At 39.1% G+C, this 18,479-nt stretch overlaps 1 protein-coding gene and 1 long non-coding RNA gene across 2 annotated transcripts in view; both read right to left on the bottom strand.

Annotated features, from left to right (window-relative positions):
• Positions 1-4,905: 4,905 nt before the first annotated feature.
• LOC111609449 lies at positions 4,906-5,531 on the bottom strand. The gene is made up of 2 exons (XR_002753126.1): positions 5,390-5,531; positions 4,906-5,321 (listed from the first exon to the last, which is right to left on the bottom strand). It is a non-coding gene; the product is annotated as an uncharacterized LOC111609449 (long non-coding RNA).
• Positions 5,532-5,892: 361 nt separating this feature from the next.
• Positions 5,893-18,479, bottom strand: part of LOC111609430 (NACHT, LRR and PYD domains-containing protein 3-like) — a 65,123-nt gene continuing 52,536 nt past the window's right edge. Inside the window, exons 7-11 of the mRNA XM_023337888.1 lie at positions 11,035-12,802; positions 10,410-10,583; positions 10,078-10,251; positions 6,820-6,866; positions 5,893-6,670 (exon numbers count right to left, since the gene is read on the bottom strand). Of these exons, the coding sequence (XP_023193656.1) occupies positions 6,141-6,670; positions 6,820-6,866; positions 10,078-10,251; positions 10,410-10,583; positions 11,035-12,802 (2,693 nt within the window). The 3' untranslated portion in view covers positions 5,893-6,140. The remainder of the gene's footprint in view (positions 6,671-6,819; positions 6,867-10,077; positions 10,252-10,409; positions 10,584-11,034; positions 12,803-18,479) is intronic.

Here is an 18,479-nt window from a genome sequence, read left to right as displayed (position 1 = left end):
TAGTGAGGTTGGTGGACATTGGGATTATTTGAGTCATCTAATTATTTTCCATTTCTTTTAATTAAGGTAAAACTAATGTACATGATTCTAGAAAATAGGAGGCTTCGTAATTTCCTTTGGTGAGTGCAAATAATGACCCTGGGACTATTATCCAAGTCACTAAAATTATCTAGTCGGTTCCAAGTGCGAGTTATATTTTAGAAGGCGAGCTACCGTTAACAGAAGTGGTTATGGGGATTATGCAGCTGTGAGGGCTACTCAGCTGATTGTTTCTTAACTGTAAAGGGTCGTAACTTCTGGATCGAAGGTAGTTAGAACTAGACGAGTCGCTTTCGCCACCAGTTTAAACAGATTATCTCTCATAGATCTCCTTAAGGGTAATACCCAGGTCTCAGAGATTTTCCGGACCCGTTAGACGGAGAACTGGTCAGTAGTCAGCCCGAGGGAGTTGTGATGAAGTGGGCGGAGCTGACTATTACGAAATAACACACAAAGTGCATACTTTAAAATGTTATGATTTAGTAGAGATCAGAACAACATTGATTATTTACAAAGTCTATAATAAACTCCTTTCATGGTGTAAAGAAACATTGTTAGAAATGAAAGAAACAAACTATAAACTAATAGAAAATGATTTATTTAGGATGAATATTAAAAACAATTGTAGGTAATTTAGAGGGATTTCTAGTTTGCAATAATTTAGTGAGGAGATAAAAGTGTTTTTCTCTCTTTAAAATATTTGCTAAACAAATAAAATAAGGTTTATGATGTTTTTTGTGAGTTTGTCTACAAACTTAGCTGGAAATCCTTGAAGATGTTTTATAAAAATATACAGGAAATATTTTGCTGCTTTGATTTTGATGATGATTTATGTAGAACAGAGTGAAAGTTTTATATGTTTGTTTTTCTATCTAAACTTTTATCAGTTTAAACTTTGTATTCTTGCCATTGACAGTAATTTAAACTTTGTTTAATTATTTCTATTCTTGTCTTGTTTTTCCAGCTTTGTGTTTTTTCTTGGTTTTGTGTTTGTTGGTTTTCAGCTCTTTTCCTTTAATGAATAAAATCATCATTTGAAAACTGTTTATTGAATTTAATCAGTTTTTCTTCATCAAATATTAAAATCAGTTTGATGATCTGAAACATTTCAGGTGGACAAAAAGGCAAAACAGAAGAAATCTGTAAAGGAGCAAATACTTTTCACAGCACTTTATGTTTCAGGTCCAAAGAAATCAAGCGGTCCAGTCTGGATTTAGAAGCAGAATGTTCTGTTTAAGGTGTGACTGGAGTCCAGTTGTTCTGGGTTTCTGGATGAGTCCAGAACCTTCTGGATCAACCAAACCAGATGCTCAGATCTTCTCATCTGGAACATCTGGGAGAGCTTCTGACTAAAACTACAGACATCAGGTTCAATGAGGATCTGAGATCTGAGAACGTTTCTATGAAGCATTTTAATCCTCTTGTCTCTGTTAGGTGGACAGTGGAGAAAAAGAAGCAGAAAAAAGCAGAACTAAGAACTGGGACATGATGGAAACCAGAACTTTCTGACCTAAGATCTGGAAAACAAACTTTAACTGAGACGTTACTGAAGCTTGATGTTCAGTTGATCCAAATCTAAAGCTGGTCTGCAGGGACGACTTTAGGGTTTGTTTGTTTCTGCTCACCTGGAGCACCAGCCGGGTGGAGTCAGTCTGAGTTCCTTCATCATCTAAAGAGAGCTGGAGAACATTGAAGATCCTCCTGGAAAAAATGGGAGCTTTGGAAAGAAATGAGCAGGAAGAGAAAGAAAAATGGATCTTCATCACTTCTGAAGTGGACGACATCAGAGTTGGATTCAGTGGAGTCACATGAAGAACAGAACACTGAGGCTAGAATAATAAACATCATGCTAAATATTAGCTGCAGCTCCGTCAGAAGAAGCTTCAGGTTGAATCTAAAGGAGGCTGAAGATCTCAAAGTGGATGAGAGGAAACCTGATGAGCTCTACAGTCCACTAGATCCAGATCAGAACCCTGGAGAACATCTACGCTGGAAGCAGAGCCACAAGCTAGAAAAATATCCAGGTTTCTATCCAACCTGAACACAGGAAGTCCTTTCTTCTTCTGCTGCAGCTGAGAAGGTCCTGCTGCAGAACTGAAGCCACACAGTTCCTCCACAGCAGAACAGAGGAGGTTCTGGAGGAGACCAGGGTCCACATCTGGACTCAGAGTTCTCCTGAGCTTCAGCAGAACTGCTGGCTTTGGTTCTGATCCGCCTCTGTTCTGGTGTCTGATCTTCAGAGACCATCTGAACCGACCCATCAGAACTCAGTTGAGGTGGTGGAGGATGAGGATGGGGCGCGGCGAGGAGGAGGAGGAGGAGGAGGAGGAGGAGGAGGAGGAAGAGAAGGAGGAGGAGGAAGAGTGCCGTAATCCATCTCTCTGCTGTGGAGACCTGTTTGTCACTGATTTCACCTTCTTGCCTGTTTGGCTCTTTTTTTCAGCCATTAAAATGCCGCTAATTCATTTTGGTATTCAGTCAGCACTATTATTATTTCAACATTATGATGGTCCCAAACCTATCAGTTCTTCTACTATTCTGGCTGCATACAACTTCCTTGTTCTGAGGACTTTGAGTCTGTGAAAAGCATTAAGACAGACAGACAAATATGAGAAACTTTTGTGAGGAGATTCAGAGTGCAGTGGAAGAAGGAGAACAAAACAGAGACAATGTGATTGATGAATGGTGGATTCTTGCTCCTGAATCTGAAGCTGTAAGATTACAGTGTGATGAGAATCTGAGAGATATTCTGATGAGGACAAAGAACAGGATATTGCCCCCGACTACAGTCATCAGTCTGATGCTGGAACAGAAGTCAGAGTCATCAGGGAACAGCCTTCAATTGATCCAGCTGTGTTACGCACAATTGATCAGAACCCGAACCAGAACCAGAACCAGGCCTGTGTGTTCTATGCAATAAGAGACTGGTGTATTCAGTGTTTCTGTGCTTTGAACCCTCATCCATTTTACTTCTATGTCAACGGTGGAGCAGGAAGTGGAAAATCCCACCTGATTAAATGTATTGACTCTGAAGCAAGCACTGCTCTGGATCATCAGATCCATCAGTAGCCTCTTCTACTGATGGAGAGGAGGCTGACATATCAAATCAAACTGTCATGTTGACTTCATTTACAGGAACAGCAGCTTTTTCTATCAATGGCTGTTTGTTACATTCACTGCTCAAACTACCCAGGAGTCTAAAACCTCCCATTCAAGGACTTGATACTCAACTAGATGAAGTCAGATTTGAGCTTTTAAATGCTGAAATTATTGCTACTGATGATATTTCAGTGCTTTCAAAACCTCTTTCTGCTGATGTGGATGCAAGACTGAAAGAAAAGGAAATCACTGAGATTTTGGAGGAACGTCTGTTTCAGGGTCGTTGACGTATCAGGATTTCCATCAGGGGAAATTAAACATTTAAAAATATGTTTATCCATTGCAATTATTAGAACATTTGAAATGTTGTGCACACAGAAATTATCATTAAAAATTAAAATGAGACGTTTTCAGAGGTTTTTTATCAATATGATTCGACTGTGGTCTTAAAAAATGTCATGTGGTGCGACCGTGATTTATCTTAAAATAAAGTATTTTCCATCATTTATTAAACATTTTCTTATAAGTTTAATTTTACTGAAGGTGTTTAAAAACAAAGTTTTAAATTTTCTTTGTATTTTTCTGACAATTATGACAGTTTTCCCCCCAAAATGAACCAGTTCCATTTATAATTGTCTTATATTTTTCTTCACCATTTCATCAAACTGTGTTAAATATAAATAAACTCCAGTCACTTGAGGAAACTGTATTAGTGATTAATATTTCTGCTCCAGAAATTAAATATTCCATTTTTAGTTCAATACATTTACTTTTTAATTGGTCACCAAATGATTTATAGAATAAATGTCGGCCAGTAAACGGGTCAAAATCCTTTAAAAAATAAAAATAGTATTACATCCAGTAACAGTACATTACAAAAAACACAAATTAAACACACCAATTTAATTCACATCAAAATTAATGCAGTAATCAACTTTGTAACAAACATTTCAAACAGATCCTCATAAAATCAGAATGTTCAGTAGATTGATTTTATTTTCTGAACTTTTTAAAGTTTTATTTTAAAAACTTAATAAAAACAGAAATGTTCAATCTCCCAAATGTAAGAACAACAATGACAATAGAATAATTCAGTTGAATTGAATTATTTTAAGCAGAACCAAGTATGATAAATAATGTAATCATTCACAAGTTCCCCAAATGTGAGCTTCTTTCAAAACGGAAAAGATTTCAATGAACTTCTAAACCATCATATTACTCCTGGGTAGAGACGCTCCCATCAGGGTTTTTCCTGCTGGTTCTGATCACCATGAGGTCCGATCACTGCCGATCACAGATACCGATCACATGGATTGGCTGTTAATGTTTGGCTTTAGGTAGAAATGCTACTATGTGATCTGGCAAAATGGAGCCATAAAATCACCTCATTTAGACAAAAACATGTCCAATACTTGCAGGCTCATGGCTGATTGTTCTGGTTCTGATGGCTTGTTTCTGACCCAGTAGAGTAATTCAGCAGAACACAGGGAAGAGGCAGAGGAACTCCATTTGTTCTCTCAGATTATCTCATGTTAGGACATAGAGAAAGTTACATTAAAACTTTTTTAAAGTTTCCTCCTCAGTACCGCGTAGCGATGGTCCAACAAAGAATTATTGTGATGATTAATCAGGTTAAAAATTGGCTCATTCTGAAGATTTTTAACCATTTACACCTTTTTTATACAGTTTTATACATTAAAAGATACAAAAACAGATAATTAAATAACTTGTTAGAATATATTTAGAAAGTTTTTTCCATCTATTTTAAAACTTTCTAACTTCTTTTCTGCAGTTCCAGGGTGAGTCTTTCTTCATGACTCTTTAAGGAATGAGAAGCTCAGCTCAATGTTTTTATCCAACCTTGTTATTAATCAGTGAAATAAGTTGGAGGAGAGACGTTTGGTTCCTGTTGCAGCTCAGTGTTAATCTGGTTAATCTGAGAGATGAGCTCCAGTCTAACACTGCAGTGAGGATTAAAACCGGCCAGACAAGGTGAGGGACGGAGGAGAGGTCACCATCAGGAAGTTTGAACCTCTGCAACAAACTGCATTTTAATCACAACCAGCTGCTGATTTTACTGGGTTTTGCTTTTTCCAGTTAAATCCTTTATTTTCCGGTTTGGGTTGAATCAGGTGTGGCCCACGTTGGCGCTGTGGCGGGTCATATCCATGTTGGTTTATTCACTAAAAACAGGTTTACTATTTGTTATCAGATTTAAATGTAAAATATAGCAGAGATGCAGCGATCAGACCTTTTCTGTCCAACACTGATCTCCAGTTTTCATTCTGCTCTGATCTTCCAGTTCCTGGGATTTTTCCTCCAAAGAGAAAAATGTTCTGCAGGTTCTGAGTTTCAGGTAGAAGTTCTGAATGAAACAGAAAATATGAAGATTTTCCCACTTTAGGCTTCAAAACATTGACCTCTGACCTTCATGGGATGGAAATGTTTTACTTTAAATCAGGACTTTCTGAAAGGCAGAGTTGATGAAAAAATCTTTTTAATGCAAATATTTAAATTTGAGCAGGAAAAGAACAGAATGAGCAGCAAATGAACCAAATGCAGAAGAAAAATGTTTTTATTTAAAACACATGAAGAAAAACTGCAGCAAATTTACAAAAGGAAGATTTAATATTCAAATCTGACATGTTGAGAAAAATAGGAGCCGATAGAAACAGAAAATGATCAGTGATTGAGAAAAACTGATCAATATTTCAATGAAATCTGATGAATGAAAGGAAAAAATAGGAGAAACAACATCTTGATATTCAGTGTGAAGCTTTGACTGGAAACAAACAGAAAAACATGAGGATCCTGGAATAATCCTGGAATAATCTTGGAATACTCCCAGCTTCCATCTTTAAAGGACTGGAAGAAGAAACAGTTTCCAAGGACTCAATCAGAATTGTTTCACCAAGAAATAGATTGTAGAGACTGAACTATCTGTTCAACAGTGAGAGAGTTTCTCTGACAGGAGGAAAATCTTTAGACTCTTTAGACTCAACTCAGCACAAAAACACTGAGGAACCATAACTGGGCCAGAACCCAAATCCAGGAATCAGAGGTTCAGTGAATGTGGTGTTGAAGGTGTGGAGGAGGATCAGTGAGTCAGAGGAAACTCTGTAGAAGGACAGAATGCCAGCAGGACAGTCCACATACACTGCTACTCTGTTAGAGACAGAGGAGGAGGAGGGACGAGTTACTATGTTATTGTGCCAGACAGAGTAACCAACAACATCAGAGCAGCTCAGACTCCAGGAATGATCATTATATCCAAACAAACAGTCTCTACTGTTTCCTTTCCTCCTGATTCTTCTGTAACTCACTGATATATCAACTCCTCCTCTCCACTCGACCTCCCAGTAACAGTGACCAGTCGGACCAGTTCTACACAGCAGCTGATTCCAGTTATCAAATCTGTCTGGATGATCAGGATATGACTGAAGCTCCTCCACAAATGTGACCTTCCTGTTGTCTTCAGACAGTTTGAGGTTTCTGCTCACTGTGTTTGTGTCGATGGTGAGTTGACAGGAATCTGATGGAGAGAACAAACACAATCCAGCTGCAGTTATTGATCATTTATTGACACTTTGATGATGACTCCTGAATGAGTGATGTGACAGTTTGAAGATGGTTGAATGTGAGCTGCTTTGTTGTCATGAATCAGATGAAAAACACACTTACACTTCCTCAGACCTGGTGTCAAGAATGGGACTCCAGCAGGCTCCACCCTGAAAGGAGGAGGGGGGTCAGACCATCAGTCTCTTTCAGCAGCAAACATGGACATTACATGTCTCTCAGACACACATTGTCCTCCACTGAGACAGGAACAGTCCAACATTTGGATTGCAAACTGCAGTGGATGTAGGAAGGACAGTTGGTGGTGCTGCAGCACAACTCATTTCTCCAAACACAGGAAAAGCTCCAACAGAGAGGAGAAAGGAAATCCCTCAGTAACAACCTGAAGAAACTCACTGAAGCCTAAAAGGACATCAGGAAACTAAGGAAACATTTCTGGAAGCTCAACCTGATTTAATAATCAGCATTAAAATACAATCAATCTAAACTCTGACACAACACCTGGATACCTGTTCCATCCACACTCCCACACACAGATGAAGGAATGAAACACTAAACAGCCCTGCTGCTGAAAACCTGCTGTGGCCTCACTGTAATATCCAGAAATACAAACATTAAAAAGGAGAAGCTGCATCACATTCAACAAAGAGTTCAACAAGAATCAAAGATTTGATCTCTGAGCTCAGACTCACAAACCAGGGAGAGGCTTCCATCATCACACACCTCTGACAAACACCTCCAACCTTTCAGCACTTCCTCTACCAACCAACACCACCAGGTGGCGCTGCTGCACACATTTACAATGAGACCAAGAAGAAGAAGCAGCATCCTGAATCCAGCAGCTGCAGTAATGGCTTGTGAAAGTGTCCAAGGAGCATCTGGAACCAGAACCAGCAGATCCAACAGTCCAGAGAGTCTTTGTTTGCATCTTTCCTCTCAGATTTCCAAGCTGCTCTGAGAGGGAAGTGACATCATCACTCTACTGATGATGTCACGCTCTGATGTCACTGATCAGGAGCTGCTGGACTTGTACATTTCCAGCATGGAGGACAGAGAAGATCTCAGCTCTGATGAGGAGCTGGCCTGCCTTCAAACTGATTCAGGGTCAAAGAAATATTTCCAGATGAAGTCAGACTAAAATGTTGGATTGTCCTGCTGTTGCAATCAGAGGCCAAGAAGAAGCTTCAAGTTCTTCTCCTGTTCAGCTCTACGTTCCTGTCAGAGACTTCAGCTCCTCATGAGGAGAACAACTAAAGCCTGTATCAGACTGACACTAACATCCTGACATCTCATCCCTGAACAAAGCTTTGCAGCATCAAGGTGACTCTTAGCGCCATATATGGACAGATTTCCTCTAAAGGGGGCGGAGCCTGGATTGGAGGAACCAGCAGCAGCTTCCAGGAACAAACCTTGGGAACCTCTGGAGGAGAACATGGAGATGAGATTCCTGCTTTAATCAGTGGATTCATTGATAGAAAACATGACGACTGAAATATCTGAGAGCTGCAGCTCCATTTTCTACAGATCTGCTGGAACATCAGATAGAAATGAAGAATTTCATCATTTCACATCAAATCTGTTCATCTTCCACAGATACAACTGAATTATTGACCTGAACTGGTTCTAAAGGTCTGGATGGTAAAAACATCCATTGTTTTTATGTCTCATTAGTTTCCAGAAAGAGTTGAAATGTTTCAGAAGCTTTTATCCAGCAGCTCAGTAAAGATCTCTCCTCTTTCCAACCTGATTTAGTCCATGAAGCAGAACATCTCTGCTGCTGCAGCAACAGGAGGAAACTTCTCCAGCTCTCAACTTCTACACTCTGACTGCTTGGAAACAGATCAGGGAGGAACAGCCTTTTCTCCAGGCTGCCTCCTCCTGACTCTAGCGCCACCTACTGGCTGTTCACCAGAGGTGGAGAAAGAACTCAAACAATGTACTGAAGTAAAAGTACAAATAAACAGACAAAAATGTTCTCTAGTAAAAGAACCACATTAACATTTTTACTTGAGTAAAAGTAAGAAAGCATGAAAAACATGTTTAATATCTGCTGAAGTTGTTTTAAAATCCGACAAACGAGCCTCATGGGAACCAATATTCTAATTTATTGAATATGACTGTAAATGTAAATATGAGATGGAGATTATTCACATTAATTCAGTAACCAGGATGTGGAGGAGTTTAACGTTACTGGGACATTCATGGCAGGAGACGCTGCGCTCCATGCGCCCCGACCGCAGTAATCAATGTTACTGCCAGTTCAGCTGCTTACAACTATTTAATTGTTTTATTTATTGCAGTCGATTTAAACTAGAAGTTTGGTAAGATTACATAAAACTTCTCTAACCTAAATCAGTTTAACACCCAAAACTCAGACAGCGTTTAGCAGCTTAACTTTCCTCGATGTTTTTCAGATTTGATGGTGAATTTTTGAAAGCTAGCAGTTCATGATATCAGGGAGGCAAAGGCGGCACCAGAATCATTGATTACTTTCAAACTAACCAACAAATCAAAAAGCGCAAAGCGACTTGGATGTAACTTGGATGTAACTTGTAACGCAACGCTTTATAGAAATGTAGTGAAGTAGAAAGTACAGATACTGTAAAATGTAGTGGAGTAAAAGTTCCCATCATTAAATCTACTTACGTACAGAAACATGAAAAATGTCCTTAAGTTCAGTAACAAAGTTCTTGTCCCAACAACCAGGATCAGGTGAAGGACCTCTGCAGTCCCATGATGCTTCCTCTCCCTCTTCTAAACCATCTGATGGGCTGATATCATCCCTCTACTTTATCAATAAAATGTTTTTCTTTCTCTTATTACGATTCCATTATTTATCCTAAATGTGACGTCAGAGCTGTGGATCTGGAATCTGATTGGTCGGATGGATATTTCCCTGGTTTTCCAACATGAAGGGTCTCTGCCTTTTTCCAAGACGTTGGGAATTTTTCCCAAACTTTATTGAACAATCCCAAAAGCTTTCCCAACTACTGAGAACCTAAACACATTAGTCTTTTCTTGGATCTGTCTAAAAGGTCTTATTATTGTTTTTATTTTCTACCACAGTCAACAGAGCACAATTCTACTTTTTCACCATCATTCACTGCAATTCTTCATTTCATCTGGAAAACAAGGGATTTCCATTCTCTCCTGATTCCTTTCATTCTTTGGATCATTTTCCAGATGTCGCCCCCTGGTGGAGATCAAACTACTAAATGGATGAAACTGTTAAAATTCTCACTTTCTTTCTTTGCCTCATGAATAGTTTCAAACTAAATGTTTCCCAGCAGACTGACTAAAGACATTTCTCCCTCTTCCTCCTCTATCAGACCTTCTCTGCTCCTGCAGCAGGTTCCTCCATACCTGAGAGCTTCCAGTCTCCAGTGTGGATCCTTCAGTCCAGCCGACAGCAGCTTCACTCCTGAGTCTCCTGGATGATTGTAGCTCAGGTCCAACTCTTTCAGATGGGAGGGGTTGGAGGTCAGAGCTGAGGCCAGAGAAGCACAGCCTTCCTCTGAGACCAAACAGCCTGTTAAGCTGCAGACACAATGAATGAATGAATGAATGAATGAATGGATGGATGGATGGATTTGTAACATGTGGAATAAATAAGAAAACAAAGCAACTGCTGGGATCTGTACTTGTGCTTCTTTTTGCACCTAAGATGCAGCAATTTGTCAAGTGCCCAGAGTTACCTGAGAGTTTCCAGGTTGCAGTTTGGACTCTTCAGTCCAGCAGAGAGAAGCTTCACTCCTGAATCCTGCAGGTTGTTGTTACTCAGGTCCAGTTCTCTAAGACTGGAGGACTGGGAGCTGAGAACTGAGGACAGAGCTTCACAGCTTCTCTCTGAGAGGTTACAGTCACTCAGTCTGAGGAGACAGAGAGAAAAATCTGTTATTAAACAATTCTTCAAAATAAAATTTTTTTCCAATCAACAATGTTTCTCTTAGACAAGGAAGGTACTATCTTATTTTACACATGCTTATGTGTTTGGTGTGAACTGATTCATTTTATAGTTGGGAATCCAACCTTAAAGGACAGAATTACAGGAAACAAGGTGATTGGAAAGATAATTATAAAATTACACAAATAACAAATTTAATCCAATTTCAATTTTAACAAAGATGAATTTTGCTGCTTTAATTTTCAACATTCTTTCCAGCTGCTAAAGAAAGTCTGTTTCTCTTTTGCGTGTCCACCCACATTGGGACACTGTGAAAAGAAAATGCACTAATATATAAACTGAAACATGATTTTATGTTTATCTCATAATTAGCAGATTTCTATCAAAATAAATACAGTAACAATCTGTGTCCTTACAGAGCTTTGTTGGAGGCTTTAACCACTGGCAGCAGCCTCAGAAGAGCCTCCTCTGAAGCAGAGTATTTCTTCAGGTCAAACACATCCAGATCTTTTCCTGATGACACTAAGATGAAACCCAGAGCTGACCACTGAGCAGGAGACAGTTCATCTGTGGAGAGACTTCCTGAACTCAGAGACTGTTGGATCTCCTCCACTAGAGAACGATCATTCAGTTCATTCAGACAGTGGAACAGATTGATGCTTTTCTCTGCAGACACATTCTCATTGATCTTCTCCTTGATGTACTGAACTGTTTTCTGATTGGTTTGTGAGCTACTTCCTGTCTTTGTCAGCAGACCTTGTAGGAGTCTCTGATTGGTCTGCAGTGAAAGTCCCAGGAGGAAGCGGAGGAACAAGTCCAGGTGTCCATTTGGACTCTGTAAGGCCTGGTCAACAGCTCTCTGATGGAGAGATTTTAGTTTAGATTTATTAAATAATGAAGATTTCTTAGATCTTTGTGTTTCTTCCATCAGGTTGACACCAGAGTTGATGAAGGTCCGATGAACATGAAGAGCAGCCAGAAACTCCTGAACACTCAGATGGATGAAGCAGAACACCTTGTCCTGGTACAGACCTCTCTCCTCTTTAAAGATCTGTGTGAACACTCCTGAGTACACTGAGGCTGCTCTGATATCGATGCCACACTCTGTCAGGTCTGATTCATAGAAGATCAGGTTTCCTTTCTGCAGCTGATCAAAAGCCAGTTTTCCCAGAGACTCAATCATCTTCCTGCTCTCTGGACTCCAGTGTGGATCTGTTTCAGCTCCTCCATCATACTTGAGATTCTTCACTTTGGTCTGAACCACCAGGAAGTGGATGTACATCTCAGTGAGGGTTCTGGGCAGCTCTCCTCCCTCTCTGGTCTCCAACACATCCTCCAGAACTGTAGCAGTGATCCAGCAGAAGACTGGGATGTGGCACATGATGTGGAGGCTTCGTGATGTCTTCATGTGGGAGATGATCCTGCTGGCCTGCTGCTTATCTCTGAATCTTTTCCTGAAGTACTCCTCCTTCTGTGGGTCATTGAACCCTCTGACCTCTGTTACCATGCCAACACACTGAGGAGGGATCTGACTGGCTGCTGCAGGTCGCGTGGTTATCCAGAGGAGAGCAGAGGGAAGCAGTTTCCCCCTGATGAGGTTTGTCAGCAGAACGTCCACTGAGGTGGACTCTGTAGCATCAGTCAGGATCTCCTTGCTGTGGAAGTCCAGAGGAAGTCGACTCTCATCCAGTCCATCAAAGATGAACAGAACCTGGAAGTGTTCAAAGCTGCAGATTTCTTTGGTTTCACTAAAGAAGTGATGAACAAGTTCCACCAAGCTGAACTTTTTCTCTTTCAGCACATTCAGCTCTCTGAAAGTGAATGGAAATATAAACTGGATGTTCTGGTGGGCTTTGTCTTCAGCCCAGTCCAGAGTGAACTTCTGTGTTAGGACTGTTTTCCCAATACCAGCCACTCCCTTTGTCATCACTGTTCTGATTGGTTGATCTCTTCCAGGTGGGACTTTAAAGATGTCTTCTTGTCTGATTGTTGTTTCTGGTCTGTGTGGTTTCCTGGATGCTGTTTCAATCTGTCTGACCTCATGTTCATCATTGACCTCTCCAGTCCCTCCCTCTGTGATGTAGAGCTCTGTGTAGATCTGGTTCAGAAGGGTTGGACTTCCTGCTTTAGCAATCCCCTCAAACACAGACTGGAACTTCTTCTTCAGACCAGATTTAAGTTGATGTTGACAAACTGGAGCAAAATATCCTAAATTAACACAATAACAAAAATCAGATATGAAAAAAATCATTGCTGAATTTGAATGCATCACTTCTGAAGATGTTTTTCATAAATGTGATTCCATCTCTTCAAATTTCAGTAAATGTGTGATTTATCCATCAGGTTAAACCTTTGTAGAAATCCTCTTACTGCTCTGCAGACGGTCAGCCAGCTCCTCCTGCTTCATCCTCCTCAGGAAGTTCAGTGTGATCTTCATCACTGCCTCTCTGTTGCTCCTCCTCTGCTTTTCATCATCGCCTTCCAACACATCATCATCATCTCTCTGACTCTCTGAATGTTCTGGGTCATTTGGACTCAGAACTTTCTGGATCTTTTTCAGTTCTTTCTTCACAAAAGTGACAATATTGTCCTCCAACAGCTGGAACAGAAAAATAGATGAAGGAAACATCATGGAGCCAAACACCAGATGGATGTTGGACAGACTGACAGTCCTGTACAAAGAGCAGTGTGAAGGTGACTTTGAACAGAACCCATGGAAAAGTTGTTGTTCATGTACAGACCATAAATATGGAGTCCAGCTGTGTTTGTTGCTGCTGGGCAGATGGACAACTGGGGACCTCTGAGCTCTGCTGGTCCACTCTGTGGAGGAACCAGGAACAATTAGGAAGTCAGGAAATATTCATCCAGCTGTATTCACAGATGGAAACACCAAGAGTTTGACATTAAAATTCCATAAAGCAGAAAAACAGAGCATCACATAAAAATAATACAAAGAAGTTAGGAGGAAGATTAACTACAACAATGGAGACCAGTAACACCAGAAACACCCAGTAGACATTTCAAAAAGTTGGTTCTGATTGTGGACTTCTAACAGTCCACACTGTCATTAGATCTGATGCTGGTGGAGACAGTTTCCCAGAGCTTGGGGACAGTGGAAGTGAAGGCTCTGTCCACACAGGTTCTTCAGGACAGTGTGGGACATCCATCAGGTTCTGATGACTAGATCTGAGGTGATGTGGACATGGAGGAGGTTTGAGATATGTGGGTGTGTGTCCATGTGGGTTCCTCTTTGTCTTTCAGCATTAATCTGTGTTTAATCAGACTTAGAGACTAATCCAAATATAAACCTAGAAATGAAATTGGTACAATAATGTTTTGTTATCACTCTTACATTAGTAGTTTTACTAAATTGTTTTTCATTTAAAGGTTTAGTGTTCTCACCCCAGAGAGGAGGAATTTGTTAAACTGTGTGAAAGACAAAACTTGATTTTTCCCTTAACCTTGAACATGTTTTCTGCAGCTGTTTCCCTTTCTACTGAAATACTCCTTACTTGTGAAACTGCCTGTGTGTAGAATGTAGTTTCTGTTTTCCTCCTTCCTTGTTATCAGAATAGCCCTTTTCTGTTAAGATCACTCTCCCACATCCCATTCACTCCTTCCCTGTGTTGATAAAAAGACAAGCGCTGCAGCAGAGTGTAGGAATGCAAAACGAGAGGCTTGAAGAAGCAGTTTTCTGTGTCTTCCCCCTTTTGCAGAAGGTTGGTTGAAAACTAATAAACGTTGTTTGTGGTTCTCTTTTATGTAGGTCGAGAAAATACCTATCAGAAATTTACTTCTGCATTTGTGTTTCTGTGTTAATATTAATATTTGATTAAATAAGTGAGTCTGTTTCATTTGGAAAAATTAAGCTGACGCTAAACAGAAGAAAATGCATTTAAATGTTTGTGGGTCAAAGGTCATGTCAACATGATAGTTTCTGTGTCTTGATTGAAAAGTGAGTTCATTATGGGTCATTTTTGTCCCCGTTATTCATCAGCAGTAATTGGGTGATTCTCTGAATTTGGTACATTTTGGCGTCTCAGATTACTTAAAAATATAACACAATAAATTATGTTTTTGATCATTGCATCTATTGAAGGACTCTTTAAACCTCCAGGAAAATATGTCTCCCCACCTTATTCATGAAATCCCAAGCAGTATTAAGAATTTCTTTTTTACTTAGGTTGCTTTAAATTCAACCCCATAACAGGACAATTTCATTCCTCTATGAATAAAACTCTAACATAATTAAACTAATTCTTCCAGTTCCTTTTAGATGACCTGTCCCTTGATATTAATGTATATCTTATTTGATTCTGAATTATAATAATTAGACTGATAAGTAAAATATGGCAACTTGATGTAAAAGTGCTTTTCATAAATCATAAAAATATACTTTAAAATAAACATTAAATCAGGCTTTTTTATTGTTTCTGAATAATTCTTTAAACTTTGCATACAGTCCAACAAATATTAGTCTAATATTTGCTGTTATTATAAAAAATCATAACAATGTATCAAGTAACGGTTGAACCCATTGTAACAGTTGACCAAACTGTAACGGGGTTGAAGATTTTTACTAAAAGTTGCCATAATCCACATTAGCTGGGTTATGGAGCAACATATGATATGATGAAAACAAGAATTAATATGTTTCAAAGACCATTCTTTACTTTTTCCCCAAACAACAATAATTATCATTTACATGCCTAAAGGTGTTGAAAGGTTGAGCTTGACAATGACAATGTTTGGATAAAAAAATAATAAAATATCGGTAAGAAACTATATTAACACTTAAATCTCTACAGTGTGAGCGGGAAAAAACTTAAGTGATGTCACTTCCAGGATGCTGAGGAAATTGGACTGAACCATTATTTATAAAAAGGAGGGATTGGTCTGCTGTTACAGGGTTAAACAAAACTGGAGGGACATGATTAAAAAGTGATATTTTATAAATAATTCATGTATTTTTCTCATATTTCTTTTATGTAGATTAAAGTATACCTAAAATGTTTAAAATGGTACAAATAAGTTGCAGTTACTGGTTAGTTTCATTTGTTTTATATTCAGTGAAAAATTAACATTGGTCAGTGGGGACATGCTCATTTGGCTGACCTCTACGCTTCAACAACCCATTAAATCTTTCAAAACATGATTTTTAAAATATATTTGCATGTTATATTATGTTACCAAGACACATGAATATTTCCATTACTTGATTTTTCTTTAAAAATGTTGGTTGAATTATATGAAAATATTTGAGATAAACCTGTGAGACACAAAATGAAACTAATTCAGAGAATGACCCAGTTGCTTATTTATGGTGTCAGTTAGAGACCATCTGGTTCTGAAAGATATCCACATGAGATATTTTTTTATCTTAACTGTGGAAATGGTTAATAATCCACTATGTTGGATGATGTTTGAACCACAGAGATGAAACTTTAATCATAAAATTAATTCATAAAAGCCTTTTTCTTTCAGCATTACTCTGTCTGGAAAATTAATTACATTTATATTTAGAGAACAATCCAAATATCAATCTAGAAATTAAACTCACTTCTGCCTTTTGTGTTTGTGTGTTAAATTAATATTGGATGGTCATAATAACAGATATAAACTGAACAGTTACAGCAGTTAGAAACAGCTCACCTCTCTGATGGTGGAGATCCAGGAGATTTAAAGTTAATGATATCATCCTTTGACATGTCGCTCTTAAAGGACACACAGCTGGGTTCTGGTTCTGGTTCTGGTTTGAGTCTCTGATGGATCCTGACAGAAACATGATGATTAAAACTTAATCAGCAAAGAGGAGCAGCAGCAGCTTCATCACCACATCTGTTCTGGCCTGATATAGTGAACGCTGTGTGAAAAGGGCTGTGGACAGTTAGAGATGGTGACCTCACCTCTGACCTTTGCTCTGGCTCTCATCTTCCCCACACAGAGTGGTTTCAGAGGGAGGGACTCCCTCCTCTCTGTCTTCACACTGATCCATGCTGCTGAATTCACATCAGCTCACACACACTTTCTATCTTCACCTGCAGAGGAAACACACATCATTCATCTGCACATCAACTCTGATCATCCTTTACATCATTAGAGCTGGAAAAAGATCAGCTGCTCCTCCTCTGATTGGCTCTTCTTCTCTGCTTCATATCAGTGTCAGGTGAATGCAGTCAGACAGCAGAGAGGCAGAGGAAGCTGCCATCAGCTGCTGCACTTCTACTATCAGTCCACTAGATGGAGACATGGAGCAACATTTACATTCACTGATTCAACCTGAACAACAGGAAGTATTTTATTTAGTTAATTATTAATCTCTACAACAAGTGTGACCTGAACAAGTGGATTATCTGCTCCATCAAAATCTGACTGAATCAAAGACATTTTAAGAATAATATTTCAATTTGAAACAAAGCAGAAACGAAACTCTTTTGTTTGACATTAATGGTTGAGACTGGAGTTTGATTCCTGGAAATAAAATGATGAATGATTTTGTTCAGAGAATAAAATAAAGAAACATCAACTTTCATCATGTTTTTCTTCCAATTCATCAATAATTTAATAATCCTGTAGATTAGCTTTCAAACAGCAGAGATGAAACTTTGAGCTGAATTTAAAAGGGAACATTTTCTCTAAATGTCATAGAACTGAAACAAGTAGAAAAGTTTCTGTAGATAAACTTCAAGTAGAAAACAAAACAGACTTACAGTTTGTTCAAACTGTCCAAATAGTTGAAGACGAACATCTGAACAACAGACTGAGACCCAACAGAACCACAAGAGAACCAGACTAATGCCACACCTGTACAGAGACACAACAGAACTGGACTTTTATCCGACCTGAACAACATGAGTTCAAAGTCAAAGTGTTATAAATGTTGCATAAGTGATTATATGACAGCTCACCTGGTTTGTAGTTTCTTCTTTCAGAGCAGCAGAACCAGGAAGTAGAAGGTCTGCAGTGAAATCAGAGGCAGGTTGATAAATCTTCATGAGACAGGAGAGAAGTTCTGATGAAAATGTTTCATGATGGAGTCATGAGGAGAAATGAGCCCAGAGAAAAGAACAGCTGGTTGCTTCCTGCTGCTGTAACTGGTCAGAATATAATTACAAGCAGAAAATAATCAGAAAAATTAAACTAAACTATAATTCTTAACATCACCACAGTACTGCAGCTAAAACCACACATTGTTCTAATGCAGATTATTCCTGAAGCTCCTATATAATCATTGATCATTATGTTAGTGTGGTGAGCAGAGTGAGGACAGTCTCTGTTTAAAACCAGGATCAGCTGAGGAGGTTCTGCTGATCCAGGTTGAAACCCTGATTTCATTTCAATCATCAACCTGAATTTAAAGTCAGAGTCAGATCAAGCAGCAGAGAGGTGGCAGCTTGTTCCAGACTCATTATTTACACATGCAGCTGTTTTCCAGCTGTTCTCCACAGCTGGAGGGAGGGGGGATGTTTGGGAGGCGAGAACCTGAACATTCAACCTCCAGGTTTCACAGCTGGATTCTGACCTCAGCAGCTGGAACAATGACACAGATGAAACCAGTGACTCCTGAAAAATGGGATGTTTGGATCTGAGCAGGTCTGCAGATTCCACTGACTGGGATTTATTCAGAAAACGTCTCAGAGCTGAGAAGAGCTGAGCTTCTTTAGACTGAATGCTGGGAAATCTGCCCTCCTCCCATTCAGTGATGTTCAGGTTCTGAACTTTAAAAACTAAAATCAGTTGGAAACATCAGGAATTTTGTCCACTAATAGTGATAATAATAAAATCAAACACTTCTGCTGTTAATTTAGTAAAGTCGCCATCTTGTATTTTAAAAATTGTTTCTCTTTTTAACAAATCAAAC

Source organism: Xiphophorus maculatus, chromosome 8 (genome assembly GCF_002775205.1).
Source record: "Xiphophorus maculatus strain JP 163 A chromosome 8, X_maculatus-5.0-male, whole genome shotgun sequence".
Lineage (NCBI taxonomy): Eukaryota > Metazoa > Chordata > Actinopteri > Cyprinodontiformes > Poeciliidae > Xiphophorus > Xiphophorus maculatus.
The sequence above is the reverse complement of the archived record's forward strand: the minus strand, read 5'-3'. Positions and strand labels throughout refer to the sequence as shown.